General features: G+C 44.3%; 1 protein-coding gene across 1 annotated transcript in view; it reads right to left on the bottom strand.

Moving 5' to 3' along the window:
• Positions 1–22,668, bottom strand: part of LOC129821267 (neurabin-1-like) — a 44,800-nt gene that overhangs the window by 2,046 nt on the left and 20,086 nt on the right. Inside the window, exons 3-18 of the mRNA XM_055878740.1 lie at positions 14,487–14,619; positions 14,189–14,309; positions 13,642–13,746; positions 10,075–10,207; positions 7,264–7,422; positions 7,100–7,153; positions 6,633–6,862; positions 5,849–5,945; positions 5,611–5,755; positions 5,295–5,434; positions 4,765–5,101; positions 4,534–4,585; positions 4,379–4,450; positions 4,024–4,219; positions 3,110–3,154; positions 970–1,086 (exon numbers count right to left, since the gene is read on the bottom strand). Of these exons, the coding sequence (XP_055734715.1) occupies positions 970–1,086; positions 3,110–3,154; positions 4,024–4,219; positions 4,379–4,450; positions 4,534–4,585; positions 4,765–5,101; positions 5,295–5,434; positions 5,611–5,755; positions 5,849–5,945; positions 6,633–6,862; positions 7,100–7,153; positions 7,264–7,422; positions 10,075–10,207; positions 13,642–13,746; positions 14,189–14,309; positions 14,487–14,619 (2,136 nt within the window). The remainder of the gene's footprint in view (positions 1–969; positions 1,087–3,109; positions 3,155–4,023; positions 4,220–4,378; positions 4,451–4,533; positions 4,586–4,764; positions 5,102–5,294; positions 5,435–5,610; positions 5,756–5,848; positions 5,946–6,632; positions 6,863–7,099; positions 7,154–7,263; positions 7,423–10,074; positions 10,208–13,641; positions 13,747–14,188; positions 14,310–14,486; positions 14,620–22,668) is intronic.

Genomic DNA, 22,668 nt, shown 5'->3' with positions numbered 1-22,668 from the left:
AGCTGTGTCCAACGGTCCATTCAGAGTTTGTCACAACTCCGTTAAGTGGAACAGGCCAGAACATGCAGCGGGAGCATGTCTGTTTTGTTCTACCTGGCATACGTCTGCTTGTTTGAGTATAGTAGGCAGGGCTTAGGTGTAGTGTTTATCAGAGTAAAATGAATCACTTATCAACTGAAACACCAACAAGATAAGCCAAACAGTCATAAAACACAATTACACACACAATCCAAAACCATATGAAAAGGAATGTAAGACAAGCTCCACTAAACAGACACAAGGAGCGGCACAGATCATTTTATGGCTGGGTTCCCCAACTGGCGGACGGCCTGCGGTGTGGTTCTATTTGGCCCCAAAAAACATCTATTTTTTATTGTTGTGGATGTTGAATGATCATCGATGGACATAAAAACTGTAAAAACACCAGGAAATCAGCTCCAAGTGATTTCAATTTGGGAAATCTGTTCCCAAGTATTTCCACGCATATTAGAAATACACGCGACCATGTACAAATGTAAGCAAGGTTTGAAATGATTAAGTTTTAGTCAAATATTATTTCTGTTTGGGCTTCTACAAATTATTTGTAATTATGTTCCGCCCCACCGACCATCTGCTCAAGCAAAAAAAAAAAAATTGGCTTGTGGCTGTATCTAGTTAATGATCCCTGTTCTAAGGTCTATGAAAAAAACAGAAGACCACTGGAGGAACTAAGTAGCCTCTACTGCTAGTTCAGCTGGTAGTAGCACAACAAGGACCCAAAGCTAAAGACAGACACTTGTTTTAACACCACACAGACAACTTCAGCACACACATGCAACTTCCTTCTCCGGTGGTCATTCACCATTCCATCATCACAGCCACGAGGGGGGTAAACTCAAAAAACATGCTTGAGACTGTCCCCTTTTCAGAGACATCTGAGCAGCACCATCCCGCACAGGGGTTTGTGGAACAAAGAGAGAGATCACTCACCTCACTGGACGAGAAGACTAAAGTATGTGAGCGCCCAGGCAGATTGGGCTCTGCAACTAAGCCTGAGATGTCTGAACTGGGGCTGCCAAGGTTTGAATCATCTATGACTGACACATTCTGGAGCAGTGGAACAAGGAGGAAACAAGGAAGAAGGCATTAACTAGACAAACACATGGGTGGGTACACGGCAGTTCTGTGGCCTGAAGCTCTAGGGAGGAAGGCGATCAGCAGTTGTACTGTAAACGTGGAAATTGAGGTTGAGAATTAAATAGGGATTATCATTGACATGATTTGGTCTATGGTGATATCAACACTGGGAATACTGTGTCAAATACATTATCATCATGACAGACGGGAAGAAGAAGATATCAGGTCAATGATTTCACATTCATAAATCCAACTGGATTTACCAAAGTACAAGACAAACATAACTCGACCGAATTGCTATCATGACAAAACGACTTCTACTATGACATTTATGACACACAATTTCTATTGGTACAGCACTAATAGCAGCACTCAAAAACCTTTGTGGTACTGTGTCAGGAGTATGTTTTTCAATCATTTGTGATGAATTCCGACCGATAATATTCATCATATCACGTGTGATATGAAAGGTATGGCGAGGAAGCATAAATGTGAAGTTCGATTCACAGAGCCTTCAGAAAGCATTCATTGTGTTGTGTCACAGCCTGAATTCAAATTCATCATTTTCTCACTCATCTTAGACAATATCCCATAAAACATGTTTTTAGACATATTTGCACATTTATTGAAAATTAAATCAGAAATATCTCATTTACATAAGTATTCACACCTCTGAGTCAATGCTTTGTAGAAGCACCTTTGGCAGCGATTACAGCTGTGAGTCGTTCTGGGTAAGTCTCTAAGAGCTTTTCACACCTGGATTGTGCAACATTTGCCCATTTCGTCAAGCTCTGTCAAATTGGTTGTTGATCAATGCTAGACAACCATTTTCAGGTCTTGCCGTAGATTTAAGTAGAAGAAAATCTACTTAACTAGGACACTCAGGTACATTCACAGTCTTCTTGGTAAGCAACTCCAGCGGAGATTTGGCCTTTTGTTTTAGGTTATTGTCCTGCTGAAAGGTGAATTCATCTCCCAGTGTCTGATGGAATGCAGACTGAACCAGATTTTCCTCTACGATTTTACCTCTGCTTAGCTCCATTCCATTTATTTTTATCCTGAAAAACTCCCCAGTCCTTAACGATTACAAGCATACCCATAACATGATGATGCCACCATTATGCTTGAAAATATGGAGAGTGGTACTCAGTAATGTGTTGTATTGTATTTGTCCCAGACATAACACTTTGTATTCAGGACAAAAAGTTAATTGCTTCGCCACATTTTTTACAGTATTACTTTAGTGCCTGTTGCAAACAGGATGCATGTTTTTGAATATTTTTTATTCTGTACAGGCTTCCTTCTTTTCACTCTGTCAATTATGTTAGTATTGTGGAGTAACTACAATATTGTTGAGCCATCCTCAGTTCTCTCCTATACCAGCCATTCAACTATGTAACTGTTTTAAAGTCACCAAAGTCACTGTTTGACTCAAGTACCTTAGAGATAATTGTATGTGTGGGGTTATAGAGATGAGGTAGACATTCAAAAAGCATGTTAAACACTATTATTGCACACAGACTAAGTCCATGCAACTTACTCTGTGACTTGTTAAGCACATGTGTACTCCTGAACCTATTTAGGCTTGTCATAACAAAGGGGTTGAATACTTATTGACTCAAGACATTCCAGCTTCTCATTTTTAAATCTTTTGTCAACACTTTGAAAAACATAATTCCACTTTGACATTATGGTGTATTGTGTGTAGATCAGTGACACAAACATCTAAATGTAATCCATTTTAAATTCAGGCTGTAACACAACAAAACGTGGGAAAAGTCAAGGGGGGTGAATACTTTCTGAAGGCACTGCAAGTGCTTGACACACTACCACAAAACCCAATTCCACTACAACAACAACACAAATCAATGTTGGGGTATTAGTACAATCTAGATGTGAAATGAACTATCACAACACGAAACTAGATGACTGGTTAGTTCTAATCTACCAGCTCCTCTAAGATTGGGGTTGTAAAAAGGAAATCATACTGTACCAAATCTAACGAGCGACTGAATAAAGAGGACCAGGAGAGATTTGTCTGTTTAAAAGAAGGACGGTTGGAGAGATTGTCAAGTCGTTCTCCGTACTGTACACTGGGGTTGACACCCACCTCTAGCTGCCACAGGACCACACAGAGTAGAATTCCAGCCAGAGGAACCAGGGAGGCCCTGTTTGTGGCACACATCGCCCACTCCCCACAGCCCTCCGTCTACTCCCCAGGCAGTCTGGTTGGGAATTACTCAGGCCTATTTGTGCAGATGCATTTAATGGGGATAATTATCTGGTTGCTAAGCCATTGAAATGCCAGTGAATCCTCCTCCTCTTGGTCTCAGATTAATGACGGGGCAGCTTCTCAAATGGCACCCTGTTCCCTATATAGTGCACTACTTTTGACCAGGGCCCATAGAGGAATAGGGTGCCATTTGGGACGCAACCACGGCCCCCATATGGTTCCACAGGCAGCAGCAGTGCAACCCTGTTCTGCTGTCTTCCTGAATGGGAGGAGCTATAGGAGACAGACCAGCCACTCCACAGCAATGTCATCGTCACGCTCTGGGAAAAATGTTACCGGCCGGCTGCTACACATCTCTTGACTGGATGTGGTATTTCCAGTGGAATACTGGCCAACTCACCATGAAACGGTTCGGAAATGACAGAGAGGTCAGTTCAGTGACACAGGATTCCACTTAGTAGTAGCAAATGAAATCTAATTCGAATCCCAGCTATATTTTTCATTCCAGTAAAATGGCCTAATGCAATCATTCCTTTATGTGTTCTGCTTCCGTTTGTTACTGGTGATTCTGAAGTGACTGGAAATCTCTACCTCTTGGATAAAGATCTCCAGATGATGAGGGCTTTTTCGTTCTGTCTTTTGATGGAGTTGGCACTGTGTGTGTGTGCACTCACCTTGTTCTTGCGGTCCTGGCTCTGCTCACTGCTGGTCTCAGTGGCTGCGTATGGTAGGCTGCTGCTGGTGGACAAAGGCTCCTTGTCCCTGTCTCGGTCCCCAAACCAGGAGAAGGGCATACATGTGGGAATAGAGGTCATGGACTCAGAAGGGGACATTTTTCCCCCAGATTCCTCCAGGAGCTCGGCAGAACCCCTGGGCATTAGGAAAATGAAGAAAAATAAAAGTCTCCAAGTTACGTATTGTCCCTTTATTAGCAGAAAGGTCCTCTGCTAGCAGAGCTGTGAGTGTACGGTGATGACGTATCTAGGATGTGGTGAAACAGTCAGCCTGGTAACATGACATGTGACATACCTGCTGTCCAGAGATGCACGCATCACCTCCTTGTCATGTTTCCTCCCTTTGCCACCAGACTTCCGAAGGCCACTGTTGGTTTTCAAAATCTTTAGATTACGCAGGGACTAACAGGACTGTCAAAATGGGAACTAATCTTTATCGCAGGCACTTACCCAAAAATCGTCTTTTTGGGTTTTCCGACTGAAGAACTCTCATTTGTCTCATCTGTAACAGAGTCCTTTTTATTTATTTTTTTTACTTCACTGTCAGCAGTGAAGTAATGAACTGCCACAAGCAGAGAGCCAGTAAGAGGCATATCAATATGGTGATAGTCAGTGGAGGTAGCAGTTTTGTAAATGTACTGTGTAAACATCATATTGTGGGTAGCAGGTTAAAGGCAGTACCTTTGAGCTCCTTGCCCTTCCCCTTGGACTCCCTCTTCTTGACGTTGTGATGGAACCCTGAGGGGGAGTGTGGCGAGGGCAAAGAGGTGTCTTTCGGCATGGACAGGGAAGGACTGCCCCCGCTTTCGACACTATCTCTCTGGGACGGGGGCAGGAAGGGGCTGCTGGAGAGCTTCAACTTGCTCCTGGATCTCTCCTCAGCCTCGGGGGTGTCGTCCCTCTGGCCGTTCCTAGGAAAGCAGATGGGCCCGGGCAGGGACAGGCTCTCTTGGATGCACCTCCTCCTGCTGGTAGAGTCCTCCTCCGCATCTTCCTCCTCCTTCTCCTCCTCGTTCTCCTGGAGGGGAAAAACAGTCAGCAGTGAATTGAGCAGACAAACAGTGGCTCGGAGATAGAACTGAAACATGTGAATATTGGTATTGAACATGCATCCATAGAAAGAGATGCGGGAGAAGAAATCTTTGAAATAGCTAGTACTATTGAACCCTGAAATTGTTTTCAAAACGAATGAGAGAACTTTCTGGGCTGACCTGTGAGTGGCAAGGGGACATGACGAGGTTCTCCTTCAGTTTGTTGCGAGACGGACGATTCCTCGTTGGGGCCAGTAGGCACTTGGCTTTGTGTGCACTGGTGTCCAAGCGCTCAGTCTCCGGAACCAGCTCGCTCCAGTCTGTATTTGTGGAGGAGAGACAAAACAGCTCAGTAAACACAACATAACAGCAAACTGTACACTATTCTCAGACATACTGGTGTTCAGAGACAGTCACAGAGACAGTCACGCTTTCCAATGGTAGTAAATAATGGGTGGCTTCTATCCTGTTCGTCAAGTGTACGTTGGAGCCCTACCTAGCGCTAGAGAGTCCACTGACTGTGTGTTGATGACAGGGCCTTCACTCCCCTGGGTGCTCCGTCTCCTCTCCACAGCAGAGTCCTGACACGCCTGGGTCTCTTCACGGTCAGCAGGTGGACCGCTGCCCTCCAGGACCGCTATCTGAGGAGAGAACCATAGAATGGCCAGTCAACTTCTTCTCCACTAGGTCTGTTCTAATGTTGAAGTCTCTTTCTTCCAATATGTCCCTCTTACCCTGTCCTGCAGGCTTTCAAGCTGCTCCTTGTACCATCGATCCTTCTCGTCTAGAACTTTCCTCATCTCCTCCTCCTTCTTCACAAAGTCAATCTCCCTGGAAAGGAATCAGAGCATTAAACTTCAGAAATCATTCCATTGACGCATATACATATTGTACTTTCTACACAACATGACACATATCATAGTGGAAGGAAGCCCTCGGCCTGGTCAACACAGAAACTCACTCAGCTGAAGTTACGACTTCTAAATAATGAAAAAATGCACGTCTAACTTAGTGAACTCAACTCGAACTGCAAAACGAACTGCAAAAATCACTGAAGCTGATGATTCATATCTCCCTCACTAGCTTTAAGCACCAGCTGTCAGAGCAGCTCACAGAACACTGCACCTGACATAGCCCATCTGTAAACAGCCCATCCAACTACCTCATCCCCATACTGTATTTCTTTTTTCATCTTGCTCCTTTGCACCCCAGTATCTCCACTTGCACATTCATCTTCTGCACATCTACCATTCCAGTTGCTATATTGTGATTACTTCGCCACCATGGCCTTTTTATTGCCTTACCCCCCTTTATCTTACCTCATTTGCACTCACTGTATATAGACTTTTCTTTCTTCTACTGTATTATTGACTCTATGTTTGTTTATTCCATGTGTAACTCTGTGTTGTTGTATGTGTCGGACTGCTGTGCTTTATCTTGGCCAGGTCGCAGTTGTAAATGAGAACTTGTTCTCAACTAGCCTACCTGGTTAAATAAAAACAATTTAAAAAAACTCACTTCTGCTGGTAGTCTTTGAGCAGTTTCTTGGCCTTGTTGTATTTCTTGTCCAGCGTTTCGTACTGGCTCTGGGTCTCCGACAGTTGCTTGTTGACAGTTTTACACAGAGCCTGGGCCTCCAGCCAGTATTTCTCCAGCTTCAACATCTTCTCGTTATTCTCCTCAATCTTCTGCTCCAACTCAACCTCCATGGACTCCCTGGATGCGTTGTCCTCCTCGGACGCCCTTAGCTGTAAAGGAAGAGTGAAAGGTATTTATACTACCTAAACGTAAGGGCTTCTCGTCTACGAGTACAATCAACATATTCAAATCATTACGGTCAGTCAGGTGACTGACAGGCAGAGACAGACAGTGTGACTGATGACATTTATGGTTAGTCACCGGGCTGGCGTCAGCTTACGCTCCAAGCATTTATGCATAAGTTCTCTTGTTTATAAAACAATCGTTTGTTCTTCAGATTGACCTACCTTTTCCTTCAGTTGGCTTATTTCAGCTGTTGCTATGTTGTGTTTCAGCTGGAGCTAAGGTAAAGAAAGAAACAATTTTATGTAACAAAAACAAGCACATATCACACACATAATTACACAGCCACCAAACTGTAAACTTGTGATAATTCTATCATTTGAAATACCTCCTTGAATTTGAAGCCCATCTGTGTGGAGTCCACGTTGGAGGGCATGAACACGGCCTCGGTCTTCGGCAGGTCAAACACCTCCACTGTCCTTCCGCCGGAGAAACTAGACCCTAGGACACCTCCCTCCTCTTCCTCCTCTTCCTCGTAGTGCTCCTCCTGAAACACAAAACAACCACACAATCATGCAGCCAATCACCTGCCCACGTGGCGCCCAGCAGCTCGGCTCGGAGCCCAGGGGAGAGGTATGGGTAATCACTACATCATATCTCAGTGTTACCGTGGTAGCCTGCAGAGAGCTCAGCAGGAGGCCTGTATCAGCAGGAAATTCATATCTTCTGCTCATCAACATGTTCCATCACACACACACAACCCCAAACATGAGCCACCACACACTTAGAAAAAAACAACACAAAAAGCCCCATCACACTACTGCACAGATTAATTGCATACCCACATTGAAATGGCCAAATTTGTTCACCACTACCAACAGCTCCTTGGACAGGAGTAGTCCGGCATTCGGAATGTATTCAGACCACTTTACTTTTTCCAGATTTTGTTACGTTACAGCCATATTCTAAAATTGATTAAAATATTTTTGTTTCCTCAATCTACACACAATACCCCATAATGACAAAACAAAAACAGGTTTTTAGAAATGTTTGCACATTTACTCAAAAAAACAAACAGAAATACCATATTTACATAAGTATTCAGACCCTTTGCTTTGAGAGATGAAATTTAGCTCAGGCGCATCCTGTTTCCATTGATCATCCTTGAGATTTCTCTACAACTTGATAGGAGTCCACCTGTGGTAAATTCAATTGATTGGACATGATTTGGAAAGGAACACACCTGTCTATATATAAAGTCCCACAGTTCACAGTGCATGTCATACAAAAACCAAGCCATGACGTCGAAGGACAATTCCGTGACAGGATTGTGTCGAGGCACAAATCTGGGGAAGGGTACCAAAACATTTCTGCAGCATTGAAGGTTCCCAAGAACACAGTGGCCTCCATCATTCTTAAATGGAACAAGTTTGGAACCACTTCCTAGAGCTGGCCGCCCGGCCAAACTGAGCAATCAGGGGAGAAGGGCCTTGGTCAGAGAGGTGACCAAGAACCCGATGGTTACTCTGACAGAGCTCCAGAGTTACTCTGTGGAGATGGGAGAATCTTCCAGAAGGACAACCGTCTCTGCAGCACTCCATTATTCAGGCCTTTATGGTAGAGTGGCCAGACAGATGCCACTCCTCAGTAAAACACACATGACAGCCCACTTGGAGTTTTCCAAACGGCACCTAAAGGACTCAGACCATGAGAAACAAGATTCTCTGGTCTGATGAAACCAAGATTGAACTCTTTGCCAAGAGTCACGTCTGGAGAATACCTGGCACCATCCCTACGGTGAAGCATGGTGGATGCAGCATCATGCTGCGGGGATGTTTTTCAGCAGCAGGGACCGGGAGACTAGTCAGGATTGAGGCAAATATGAATGGAGCAAAGTACAGAGAGATCCTTGATGAAAGGGCGAAAGTTCACCTTCCAACAGGACAACTACCCTATGCACACAGCCCAGACAACGCAGAAGTGGCTTCGGGACAAGTCTCTGAATGTCCTTGAGTGGCCCAGCCAGAGCCCGGACTTGAACCCGATCTAACATCTCTGGATAGACCTGAAAATAGCTGTCCAGTGATGCTCCCCATCCAACCTGACAGAGCTTGAGAGGATCTGCAGAGAAGAATGGGAGAAACTCCCCAAATACAGGTGTGCCAAGCTTGTAGCTTGAGGCTGTAATCACTGCCAAAGGTGCTTCAAAGTACTGAGTAAAGGGTCTGAATACTTACATTTGCAAACATTTCTAAAAACCTGTTTTTGCTTTGTCATTATGGTGTATTGTGTGCAGATTGATGAGGGGGGAAAAACAATTAAATCCATTTCTTAATAAGGCTGTAACGTAACAAAATGTGGAAAAAGTCAAGGGGTCTGAATACTTTCCAAATGCACTGTATCTATATGATATGCTCCACAATGAGACATGTACACTGTGTGTACAAAATATTAAGAACACCTTCCTAATATTGAGTTCCCCCCCCCCCTTTTGCCCTCAGAACAACCTCAATTCGTCTGGGCATGGCCTCTACAAGGTGTCGAAAGCATTCCACTGGGATGTTGACTCCAATGCTTCCCACAGTTGTGTCAAGCTGGCTGGATGTCCTTTGGGTGGTGGAACATTCTTGATACACACGGGAAACTGTTGAGCGTGAAAAACCCAGCAGCGTTGCAGTTCTTAAAACAAACCGGTGCATCTGGCACCTACTACCATACCCCGTTCAAAGGCACTTAAATCTTTTGTCTTGCACATTCAGCCTCTGAATGGCACACACACTATCCATGTCTCAATTGTCTCAAGGCGTACAAATTCTTCTTTAACCTGTCTCCTCCCCTTTATCTACACTGATTGAAGTGGATTTAACAGATGACATCAATAAGGGATCATAGCTTTCACCTGGTCAGTCTATGTCATGGAAAGAGCAGGTGATCATAATGTTTTGTATAATCAGTCTATATCACCTTTTAGCAGATCCAATAGGTTTAAGCTTTGTCTCTTTTCTAGGAGCCCTACCTTTTCATGCCCAGTTCCCTCTACAAATAAAGGCCTGTGGTTGCCTGTGCTTTTGAAAAGCAAACATTGCACAATTCCAGCAGGCTCCAGCAGCCACCCCACCCACACAGCATCAGGGTTACTCACTGCTCCCTTCCCGGATGGAGTGTAACTGGATTGGGCTAACCAACTGGATTGACTCACCTCCTCGGTGGACTGTTCATAGGGGTCGTCCAGGTCCTGCTGCTCCTGCTCGCTCTTCTCCTGCTCCAGGGTCTCACTGATCAGACGTGCCACCTCGCTCTGCGTCCCCGGCTTCTCCCGGCCAATCAGAAAACTGTTTGTGTGAGAGTGCAGCGGGTCAGCGTGGAGAGTGGTAGTACCAGCAGACACCTTAGTACCTGGCAGACGCCTTGCCTAGTCAATTTTATTTCCTTTGCTCGAAAGGCATACAAGCATAGTTTCAATCATAATAGCGGGCTCATACTGATATGAGTCGTTGCAATGTAGGGCAAACGGGTGAAGCCTGTTTATTGAACTCTTCTTAGAGTGTGTGCGCGCGTTTCAATTGCCTACAGTGAATCATTAACATATTCACCTGTGTCCCATGTGGGCTACTCTCTGTGTGGAGGCCTGAGGCACATGCAGTAGACAATAATAAAAACCAACCGATTTATTCAATAGTTCTACATTTCTCAAGGATATTTATTTTATTCCAGTCATACCTAATCACTTGAAGAAAGCTATGAGGTATTTTGTGGGACGTTCCATTACTGTCACACCTTAATCTCGTGTTGCCAGACAACCTAGAACTCTGGGGGCGAGGCGAGCCACACCTAGGATGATTACGACTTATTTCAAAATCAAATCAGCTCACATTTTATTTGTCACGTGCGTAGAATACAACAGGTGTAGACCTTACAGTGAAATGCTTACTTACAAGCCCTTAATCAACAATGCAGTTTAAAGAAAAATAAGTGTTAAGAAAGTATTTACTAAATAAAACTGAAGTAAAAAATAAATACGTTTTTAAAAAATAAAATAAAAAAAGAAGAAAATTACAAATAAATAAAGAGCAACAATAAAATAAGAGTAAAGAGGCTATATACTGGGGTTACCGGTACAAAGTCAATGTGCGGGGGCACAGGTTAGTCGAGCTAATTGAGGTAATATGTACAGAGGTAAAGTAACCATGCATAGATATTAAACAGAGAGTAACAGCAGCATGAAAATTATTAGCTGGTCAGGAGTATTATGACTTGGGGGTAGAAGCTGTTAAGGAGCCTCTTGGAACTATACTTGGCGCTCCGGTACCGCTTGCCGTGCGGTAGCAGAGAGAACAGTCTATGGATAGGGTGGATAGAGTCTTTGGCAATTTGTAGGGTCTTCCTCTGATATCACCTGGTATAGAGGTCCTGGATGGCAGGAAGCTTGGCCCCAGTGATGTACTGGGCCGTACACACTATTCTCTGTAGTGCCTTGCGGTCAGAGGCCAAGCAGTTGCCATACCAAGCGGTGATGCAACCAGTCAGGATGCTCTCGATGGTGCAGTTGTAGAACTTTTTGAGGAACTGAGGACCCATACCAAATCGTTTCAGTCTCCTGACGGGGAATAGGCTTTGTCGTGCCCTCTTCACGACACCAAGGAACTCGAAGCTCTCAACCTGCTTCACTACAGCCCCATCGATGAGAATGGGGGCGTGCACGGCCCTCCTTTTCCTGTAGTCCATGATCATCTCCTTTGGTCACTTTGAGGGAGAGGTTGTTATCCTGGCACCACACCACCAGGTCTCTGACCTCCTCCCTATAGTCTGTCTCATCGTTGTCGGTGATAAGGCCTACCACTGTTGTGGCATCAGCAAACTTAATGGTGTTGGAGTCATGCTTGGCCATGCAGTCATGGGTGAACAGGGAGTACAGGAGGGGGCTGAGCATGCACCCCTGAGGGGCCCCTGTGTTGAGGATCAGCGTGGCAGCTGTGGTGTTACCTACCCTTACCACCTGGGGGCGGCCTGGAAGTCCAGAATCTAGGGAGGTGTTTAGTCCCAGTGTCAGCTAAGTGATGCGCTTTGAGAGCACTATGGTGTTGAACGCTGAACTGTAGTCAATGAATAGCATTCTCACATAGGTGTTCCTCTTGTCCAGGAGGCAATAGAGATTACACTCCACACCTCCCTGGGATAATGGTGTTGATGTGAGCCATGACCAGCCTTTCAAAGCACTTCATGGCTACAGACGTGAGTGCTACAGGTCGTTAGTCAATTAGGCAGGTTACCTTGTTGTTCTTGGGCACAGGGACTATGGTGGTCTGCTTGAAACATGTTGGCATTACCGACTTGGTCAGGGACAGGTTGAAAATGTCAGTGAAATCACTTGCCAGTTGGTCAGCACATGCTCGGACTACACGTCCTGGTAATCCGTTTGACCCTGCACCCTTGTGAATATTGACCTGTTTAAAGGTCTGACTCACATCGGCTACAGAGAGCATGATCTCACAGTCGTCTGGAACAGCTGGTGCTCTCATGCATGCTTCATGTTGCTTGACTCAAAGCGCGCATATACGTCATTTAGCTCGTCTGGTAGGCCCGTGTCACTGGGCTTCCCTTTGTAGTCCGTAATAGTTTGCAAGCCCTGCCCAATCCGACGAGCATCGATGTAGTAGGATTCAATCTTAGTCCTGTATTGATGCTTTGCCTGTTTGATGGTTATAAGCGTCCGGGTTAGAGTCCTGCTCCTTGAAAGCGGAAGCTCTACCCTTTAGCTCAGGACGGATGTTGCCTGTAATCCATGGCTTCTGGTTGGGGGATGTACGTACGGTCACTGTGGGGACCACGTCATCGATGCACTTATTGATGAAGCCAGTGACTGATGTGGTGTACTCCTCAATGTCATCGGACGAATCCTGGAACATATTCCAGTCTGTGCTAGCAAAAGAGTCCTATAGCTTAATATTTGCATCATCTGACCACTTCCGTATTGAGCGAGTCACTGGTATTTCCTGTTTTCGTTTTTGATTGTAAGCAGGAATCAGGAGGATAGAGTTATGGTCAGATTTGCCAAATGGAGGGCGAGGGAGAGCTTTGTACGCCTCTCTGTGTGGAGTAAAGGCGTAGAGTTGTTCTTCCGCTGGTTGCACATGTAACATGTTGGTAGAAATGAGGTAAAACGGATTTAAGTTTCCCTGCATTTAAGTCCCCTGCCAATAGGAGCGGCGCCTCTGGATGAGCATTTTCTTGTTAGCTTACAGCTACGAAGCTGTATGTTATCCCTGTCGTCATTCAGCCACGTCTCCGTGAAACATAATATCTTACAGATTTGAATGTCCCGTTGGTAGGATAGTCTTGATCGGAGCTCTTCCAGTTTAATATCCAATGATTGCACATTGGCTAATAGGACGGATGGTAGAGGCGGGTTACCCAATCGCCGTTGGATTCTTACTAGGCACCCCGACCTACCCCTATATCTCTGTCTCTTCTTCATGCGAATGACGGGGATTTGGGCCTTGTCCGGTGTCTGAAGTAAATCCTTTGCGTCCGACTCGTTAAAGAAAAAATCTTCGTCCAGTACGAGGTGAGTAATCGTTGTTCTGATATCCAGAAGCTCTTTTCGGTCATAATAGACGGTGGAAAAATACGTTATGTACAAAATAAGTTACAAATAACTAAAAAAAAACACACAATAGCAGAACTGGTTTGGAGCCCGTAAAACGGCAGCCATCTCCTCCGGCGCCATTCTATCAAAGGGTCTATTAGAGCTGGACTCTGAGCTCACCTGACTGTTCCTTTAGTGTTCTTCAGAACTGTAGCAGCAAACAGCTGGGTCACTCCTACCAGACTGATCCCATCCACCTCCACTATCTGGTCATTCACCTGGATTCTAGTTGGAAAGGTGAACATGCAATCATAAGGCAAGACATTTGAGACATATTGTACGTTAGAAAGAGGGAGTGTAATCAACAGGGGAGGATATTTGAGAAATGTACTGTAACTATGTTATAGTGACGCTTTTCCTTCATTTTTTTCAAATGCACACATTCTTCCAGCTGGCAGCGCAACATAAGGCCATATTCCCTGGGAAACAGAAGGAGCCATTTTCTTTCGGTGCCTCATAGCATAGGGTTATAAATACAGCCAGTTGTCTAGAAATGGTGTACGAACACCCGTCGGAAATGAAGCATTTGTACACTTTGACATCCCGACAGTGTTGTGGATCATCGTGATACGCCTATAACTTACAACACATTTTAAATGCCAAGGTTAAAACTGTAATTGTTCGGTTAAGCACAGTGGAGCGGAGCACGTTTCCCCAAAGGCATCACCTGCCATCCCGTTCAGCTGCTCCACGCTCAGATATGGTCTTCACAAAGATTCCTAGTTTCTCCAGGCCCTGGTCAGCTCCCACTCCCATCCCTATGATACTGATGCCAAGGCCGTTGTCTCCTGTGGGGCAAAGAAAGAGGGGGAGTTAGAATGGATGGGTGGGACTGCATTCTCTGGACCCTTGTGATGATGTTGACGATGATGTATCTTGGCCAGGGCTGCCTTGTAAAGAAAAAATCTCAATGGTACTCAAAGGGATTCATAAAGGAAAGATGAAAGACAGACAAGACGACGGACCCTTTTCAATTTCCACAGGGAACACGTCCATCTTCTCCACCCTCTTCTCCAGCTCGTACTCAGCCGACGCCGCCACGGGGTCCACCTCATCGTTGCGCCGGTCGTAATCCTCGTTAGAGTAGGTGCTGAACACCTGCAGTGTGGGAACACAAGCACAGGGGGCTCACAACTAGGTAAACCACTCCCCACACTCCAACAACAAGCAACAGACCTAATATGGGACAGACACATTTTCTGTCTCTGTACTCATAGAATTAGCGATATTCTCTAAAATAAGTCTGTTCTGCTCAGAACTATTCTATTTTTTTGGTCTCTACTGTGGTTATGAGTTTAAATAAATATTAAGCAGACTAGGCCTTGATGTTGCGAACTCTAACCCTCCATTAATTATCAATAAAGAAAACACTCCCTGTGCCATCAACTCTTGTTCACCCTTTGCCAGTGAAAGAGGCTTCTGTGTCTTAGTTTTCAGACAGTGAGGTAACTTGTAGTCTCCCTAGTTTACAGCAAACTAAAGCACTGAGGCATGCAAATGCCAGTAAGCACCAAGACACACTGTTCCAGGGATTTCATTAAGGTTGACAGAACCTACGATTTCAGCAGAAATAACATCAGAGCACTAGTTCAGTCTCCGTTCAGTTCAGAGGCAATGTAGCGGTTTCCGTGTCAGGATCCTAGTCGCACACCGTGTGGCAGGCAATGCACGCCTTGCCTCGAGAAAAAGCAGGCCACAGCTGGAAGGAAAAGAGTGGATGTGGCAAAGATCATTGCTCTGTGGCGACAGGTGGCAATCCTCAGTGCTAAAATGAATAGCTCACAGAAAGCCTGTATTCAGTCAGCAATCTCCTGCCCTCTGCCAGCTTTCATTGCAGGTGGGCGTTATCCCGCCATATCGTGATTAAATCAAACATCACACAGTTCATTTAGCCAGCATACCGCGTGTATTAGTCAGCTGGCATGGCCGCCTTCCATAATCTAATTTGTGAAACACTCTTACAACCATCTGCTGGCAGTGACTACGTTACCAGGATGTAGTAAGAAAGGTATGAATCCAGTCTATCTAAAGCGGCTTGGGCTGTGGGCTCCCAGATCTGTATGGTGCCCTCTCCTCAGTCACAATGTGATATCCAGCCAAAGAGACAGAGAGCCAGAGCAAGCAGCACAGCCAGCTGGGATTTCAACGCTTCTTTTTGTCAGATGATCTCAGATCTGCTCTGAGAGAAGGGAGCTCTACTGATGGTGGGGATGGAATAGAGCGGACCACACATTAGTCTTCAGCTTTGATATTCTTCGGACATCCTATGTCAAGAACTGCAGGAAACTCACTCAAAATGAAATGTGTTGCTGGCTACAGGAAACGGAGGAAAGGGAAGATATGTCAAGGTTTAAAAGAGTGGGAATGCGGAGTCTACAACTGCAAAGCCAAGGGAATGAACTCTAGTCTAGAGTTGTTCTGTTCTCCCTCATTTTTAAGGCATGGGGTCAGCTTCAAGTGTGACCTCACTGTAACAACAGCACTCTCCATACATGGACAGAGCAGTTGTTACCTCATGTCACTAGAGTCGTAGACATGACCCACTGTGTTATTACAACCCAATGACGAGCTCAGAAAAGTGGGGCCCAATGTTAGTCAGAGCACGCACTATATTGAACAAAATAAAACACAACATGCAACAATTTCAAAGATTTTGCTGAGTTACAGTTCATAGAAGGAAATAAGTCAAATGAAATAAATTCATTCGGTCCTAATCTATAGATTTCACATAACTGGGCAGGGGCGCAGCCATAGGGCATAGGTCCACCCACTTGAGAGCCATGCCCACCTACTTGGGAGCCAGACCTAGCCAATCAGAATACGTTTTTCCCCACAAAATGGCATTATTACAGACAGAAATACTCCTTAGCACCCCCCCCGATTGTGAGGCCATTCTCTAAAACGATGTTGGAGGCAGCTTATGGTAGAGAATAGAACATTCAATTCTCTGGCAACAGCTCTTTTGGACTTTCCTGCAGTCAGCAGGCCAATTGCACGCTCGCTCAAAACTTGAGACATCTGTGGGATTGTGTTGTGTGACAAAAATGCACATATTAGAGTAGCCTTTTATTGTCTCCCAGCACAAGGTGCACCTGTGTAATGATCATGCTGTTTAATTAACTTCTTGATATGCCTGACCTGTCAGGTGGATGGATTGTCTTGGTAAAGGAGAAATGCTTACTAACAGGGATGTAAACAAATTTGTGAACACAATTTGAGAGAAATAAGCTTTTGGGGATCTTTTATTTCAGCTCATGAAACATGGGACCAACACCTTACATGTTGCGTTTATAGTTTTTTTTATTTTTTTTTTATTTTTTTACCGTTATTTTACCAGGTAAGTTGACTGAGAACACGTTCTCATTTGCAGCAACGACCTGGGGAATAGTTACAGGGGAGAGGAGGGGGATGAATGAGCCAATTGTTCAGTATAGTAGCGAACACCAAAGACAGACACAAAACTGGCTTACTCATTCTCCAGAGGATAGATGTATCCTAGCCTGCTATCTACTAACGGGAATTTTCTCACACAGTTCTGAGCAATAGTTCGAAGGAGTTCCCACATATGCTGAGCACTTGTTGGCTGCTTTTCCTTCACTCTGCGGTCCAACTCATCCCAAACCATCTCAATTGGGTTGAGGTCGGGTGATTGTGGAGGCCAGGTCATCTGATGCAGTACTCCATCACTCTCCTTCTTGGTCAAATAGCACTTACACAGCCTGGAGGTGTGTTGGGTCATTGTCCTGTTGAAAAACAAATGATAGTCCCGCTAAGCGCAAACCAGATGGGATGGCGTATCACTGCAGAATGCTGTGGTAGCCATGCTGGTTAAGTGTGCCTTCAATTTTAAATAAATCACAGACAGTGTCATCAGTGTCACCAGCAAAACACCCCCACACCTCCTCCTCCATGCTTCACGGTGGGAACCAGACATGCAGAGATTATTTGGATGCCGATTATGGCCGATTACATTGCAATCCACGAGGAGACTATGTGGCAGGCTGACCACCTGTTACGCGAGTGCAGCATCAAAAGGACCTTGTGGATGCAAGGAGCCAAGGTAAATTGCTAGCTAGCATTAAACATATCATATAAAAAACAATTCATATTCACATAACTACACATGCTTGAAGATATTACTAGTTTAACTAGCTTGTCCTGCATTGCGTATAATCAAAGCGGTGCCTGTTAATTTATAAACAAATCACAGCCTACTTCAACTTCGCCAAATGGGTGATGATTTAACAAAAACACATTCGCAAAAAAAACACAACTGTTGCACAAATGTACCTAACCATAAACATCAATGCCTTTCTTAAAATTAATACACAGAAGTATATATTTTTAAACCTGCATATTTAGTTCAAATAAATGCATGTTAGCAGGCAATATTAACTAGAGAAATTGTGTCACTTCTCTTGCGTTCTGTGCAAGCAAAGTCAGGGTATATGCAGCAGTTTGGGCTGCCTGGCTCGTTGCGAACTGTGTGAAGACCATTTCTTCCTAACAAAGACCGTAATTAATTTGCCAGAATTGTACATAATTATGACATAACATTGAAGGTTGTGCAATGTAACAACAATATTTAGACTTAGGGTTACCACCCGTTCGATAAAACGGTTCCATATTTCACTGAAAGAAGAAACATTTTGTTTTAGAAATGATAGTTTCCTAATTTGACCATATTGATGACCAAAGGCTTATTTCTGAGTGTTTATTATAATTAAGTCTATGATTTGATAGACCAGTCTGACTGGGCGGTGGTAGGCAGCAGCAGGCTCGTAAGCATTCATTCAAACAGCACTTTACTGCGTTTGCCAGCAACTCTTAGCAATGCTTGAAGCACAGCGCTGTTTATGACTTCAAGCCTATCAACTCCCGAGATTAGCCTGGCAATACTAAAGTGCCTATAAGAACATGCAATAGTCAAAGGTATATGAAATACAAATGGTATAGAGAGAAATAGTTGACGCATCATAATTTCTATAATAACTACAACCTAAAACTTCTTAACTGGGAATATTGAAAACTCATGTTAAAAGGAACCACCAGCTTTCATATGTTCTCATGTTCTGAGCAAGGAACTTAAAAGTTAGCTTTTTTACATGGCACATAATGCACTTTTCTTTCTTCTCCAACACTGTGTTTTTGCATTATTTAAACCAAATTGAACATGTTTCATTATTTATGAGACTAAATAGATTTTATTTATGTATTAAGTAAAAATAAGTGTTCATTGTTCATTCTGTATTGTTATAATTGTCATTATTACAAACATATATATAAAAATCGTCCGATTAATCGGTATCGGCTTTTTTTGTGTCCTCCAATATAAGGTATCTGCGTTGAAAAATCATAATCGGTCGACCTCTAGCAGAGATCATCCGTTCACCTACTCTGCGTCTCACAAAAACATGGAGGTTGGAACCAAAAATCTCAATTTGGACTCATCAGACCAAAGGACAGATTTTCACCGGTCTAATGTCCATTACTCGTGTTTTTTGGCCCAAGTAAGTCTCTTATTCTTACTGGTGTCTCTGGGTAACTCTAGGTCTTCCTTTCCTGTGGCAGTCCTCAAGAGAGCCAGTTTCATCATAGCACTTGATGGTTTTGGCGACTGCACTTGAAGAAACTTTCAAAGTTCTTGACAATTTCCGGATAGACTGACCTTCATGTCTTAAAGGAATGGACTGTCGTTCCTCTTTGCTTATTTGAGCTGTTCTTGCCATAATATGGACTTAGTCTTTTACCAAATAGGGCTTCTGTATACCACACATACCTTTTCACAACACAAATTATTGGCTCTAACGCATTAAGAAAAGAAATTCCACAAATTAACTTTAACAAGGCACACCTGTTAACTGAAATGCGTTACAGGTGACTACCTCATGAAGCTGGTTGAGAGAATGCCAAGAGTGTGCAAAGCTGTCATCAAAGCAAAGGGTGGCTACTTTGAAGAATCTCAAACATAAAATATATTTTTGTTTATTAACACTTTTTTGGTTATTACATGATGCCATGTGTGTTATTTCATGGTTTTGATGTCTTCGCTATTATTCTACAATGTAGAAAAAATATGTCTAACTGAGAGACTAATCCTCTCCCTTCATGGCGGATCATGGCCGTTGTGATCTCCAAGTCCTCCCCAAATGTTGCGAGTGGTAAGGAAGTACGGTCCAGGAGACAACACAAGCCACCCTCAGAAAGAGGCAGAGGTTTGCTGTCTGCCGAGGAAGCCCGAGAGTGACTGAGGAAAGCTACATGATTAGAAGTAGATTCCTCTGGAAGCTTGGATGAAAGAGTAGTGTGAAGGCTGCATGATGTAACCCAGTAAACATTTCCACTCCGAGAAGCCCGGTCTGAGGTCTGGGTGCTGGAGCATGGCAGGACTTGAGGAACCTGGCAGGCGCTCAGCGGGAGTAGGAGACGACCGACCGTCCGTCTCCGTGTAGACCGCTATGGGTTCTCACAAGCACATTCCCATGTAAACAGATTACAATCCAAAGGGTTTGTACACACTATTGCAATTTTGTGGTGAAGGGAAGAATGGCACTCATTTTACTAGAGGTAGATCTAGATTTTGACCATGTCCGTGGGTAGAATCTCATAGTTGAACACTATATCCCCTGCTTTGGCTTCATTCTCCTAGCTGGACAGACATTGCTTAAACTTGGACCCAAGCAATGCCATCTCACTTGGTATTGAGATGAGTGAATTTGCCAATTAATACAGGATGTACAGTACAAGTGCTCTCCGCCATTTCAAATGAAAATAGTTTAGTCCAAGCACATCAGTCCTTGGATTATCTGACACGCACACATTTACTAAGGCTGAGAACAGTGTGCTCTAGAAAAAGTCTGTATGTGAACAACCGAACCAGATTGGTTTGAGATTTAATAGCCTGTTAAAATCCAAAAAAGAATCAATAAAACCGAAGCAGACAAAAGTCATCAAGGAAAAAAAGGCCTGGTTTTGGGGGTGTACACTAATTAAGTGGAGAAATGTTAATAGAAAATGTAAATTGTAGAACGGCGGGAACACACTGATGCATCCCAGGCCTCAGTTGGACTCTGCAGTAGCGCTGCAGTGGTTTTGCTTGGCTTCTCCCCTCTCACTTCTTTTGTTCCATTTTCCTGTTGCCATGGAATAGTCCAGCTATTCAGAACAATGTTCCTTTCTCTGTTGCTGAAACCTAATCACTCAAGCACTGTCTTCCACACAAGATAGAGACTCTGGAAGCAATGGCTTTATTAACCTCCCAAAAAACACAGCTTGCTGTTATCACCAATCTCCAGTTACCATGTGAAACACCCATTTACCTTTATCTCTGTGTGCAGGCCTGGTGGTTGGCCAGGTAAGAGTTGCAATTTGTTCAATTCTGGAGGGCAAGGACAAGCAGATTCAGATCAGTCAAGCGCATAGTATTCTCTTTGACTACTGAGCTGAAAGCTTGGCAATTAACGTAGCATTTTATTTTTGGTAATTTTGTGCCACTAAATCTTTAATGGAGTGGCAGACGCTGTGATGTGGCTTGGTAAACCGTAGGGCCATCTGCTTCATATTTTCTGTTTCTCCATGGCTTGTGAAAGCCTGTCTCCCAGCACGCCTGGCGTGACAATTACGCTTCATCCACCTTCAACCACCACAGAGGCCTGCCTGCTGTACACACACACACACACACACACACACACACACACACACACACACACACACACACACACACACACACTTTCCCCCTCTCCCGTTATCCCTTCCCCCAAAAACATACCACTGTGGGAAATGAGTCAGCAGCTGGGAGGGAAGCTAACCAGAGAAGGCCGCGCTACGCAAGGGCACCAAAGCGAGCGCCGAGCGCTGGATCGGGACGAGCACATAATGTAAGCAGCTCTACAAAGACAACAAATGAAAACATGCTGTGGGAGCAGGGCAGGGGCCTGGTGCAGATCATACAGTAATTAGGAAAAAAAGCACGCCGCCAAGTTATTCAGTCCTGAATAAACAGAGCACGGAATCGGTTCAATACTTCCTGCTAGCATGCTCTACAAAAAGATAGGACCAGAGAAAAAATATATATACATTGGTTCAACAACAAAAACATTTGTCAAATAGGCCTCCTTTTCAACTCTACCTTTGAAGAAATGAAACAATGAATCACTCGGGAAAAGCAAAGTGACTGACTGTTTCATTGCGAGAAAGAGGCCATACCCTAACCTTGTGTTTGGTGATGTGGAGTCAGATGGATAGAATGCGACTGGGTTCCATTTTGGAATCATATTCAAAGGAGCGTGGAGTAAAGACAGGTTGAACGGGTTTGCTTCTAAACGGCCCACAGACTCCGATTAACAGGCACCTCTCGTGCCCTGCTATGGACAGCTGTTAAAAACCCTCCGATACCACTTCCTCTTCTGTCAACCAGCGAAGTGAAAACAGTTATTGATGTACTTACTTTTAAATCACACAATGAAATGCATTATGAGGCAATCACAATCAGCCCCAGACTAGTCGGAGTCTCCCTGTGCCAAAGAGCGAAAAGGCAGCTGTATTAGTATTCAGGTCCATCCCCCAGTCTCCAGCCCAGGTGTCTGGAGGGAGCACAGATCCTGGCAGGCCGGGCCTCCCTCTCCTCACCGGCTTCTCTGCTGGCTGGGTAAGGGGTGGAGTGCAATGTTCCCTCAAAATATTTCCGTCACTGAGCAAATTTCAGGTCTGCTGAGCGCAAACTTGAACATTATGAAAATTCTGTGCAACTTCCAGCGTGTTTACTGTGAACACTGAGGCTGTACCCGCTTTAAGTTACAGTTTAAGCAGTGGCCAACTAGGCTACTGTGGCTATTTGATCATAATGTAGGCCTACCAGAGTGGCCGACCATCAAAAACAATGGAGAAAATGATGCATCCCACAACATTTTAAACATGGAAATAGCTGTTCTATCATTCAGCTTAAAGTAGCAGAGAATGTGTTGAGTTCAACGTAGGCCTACATTCCATGAGACTTTTGAGAAGAAAAGAAAAACACGCAGGGCTTGACATTAACCTGTTTATCCACTTGTCCTTCAGACAGGGAGATGCCTGAAAATGTTTGTGTTGCTAGATGCAAGAAACCACTTTACAAAATAAAATAAATTATTATTCCCATACCATTATTAC

Source organism: Salvelinus fontinalis, chromosome 23, assembly GCF_029448725.1.
Source record: "Salvelinus fontinalis isolate EN_2023a chromosome 23, ASM2944872v1, whole genome shotgun sequence".
Classification (NCBI taxonomy): domain Eukaryota; kingdom Metazoa; phylum Chordata; class Actinopteri; order Salmoniformes; family Salmonidae; genus Salvelinus; species Salvelinus fontinalis.
Note: the sequence above shows the minus strand (reverse complement) of the source record. Positions and strands in the feature narration are given on the sequence as shown.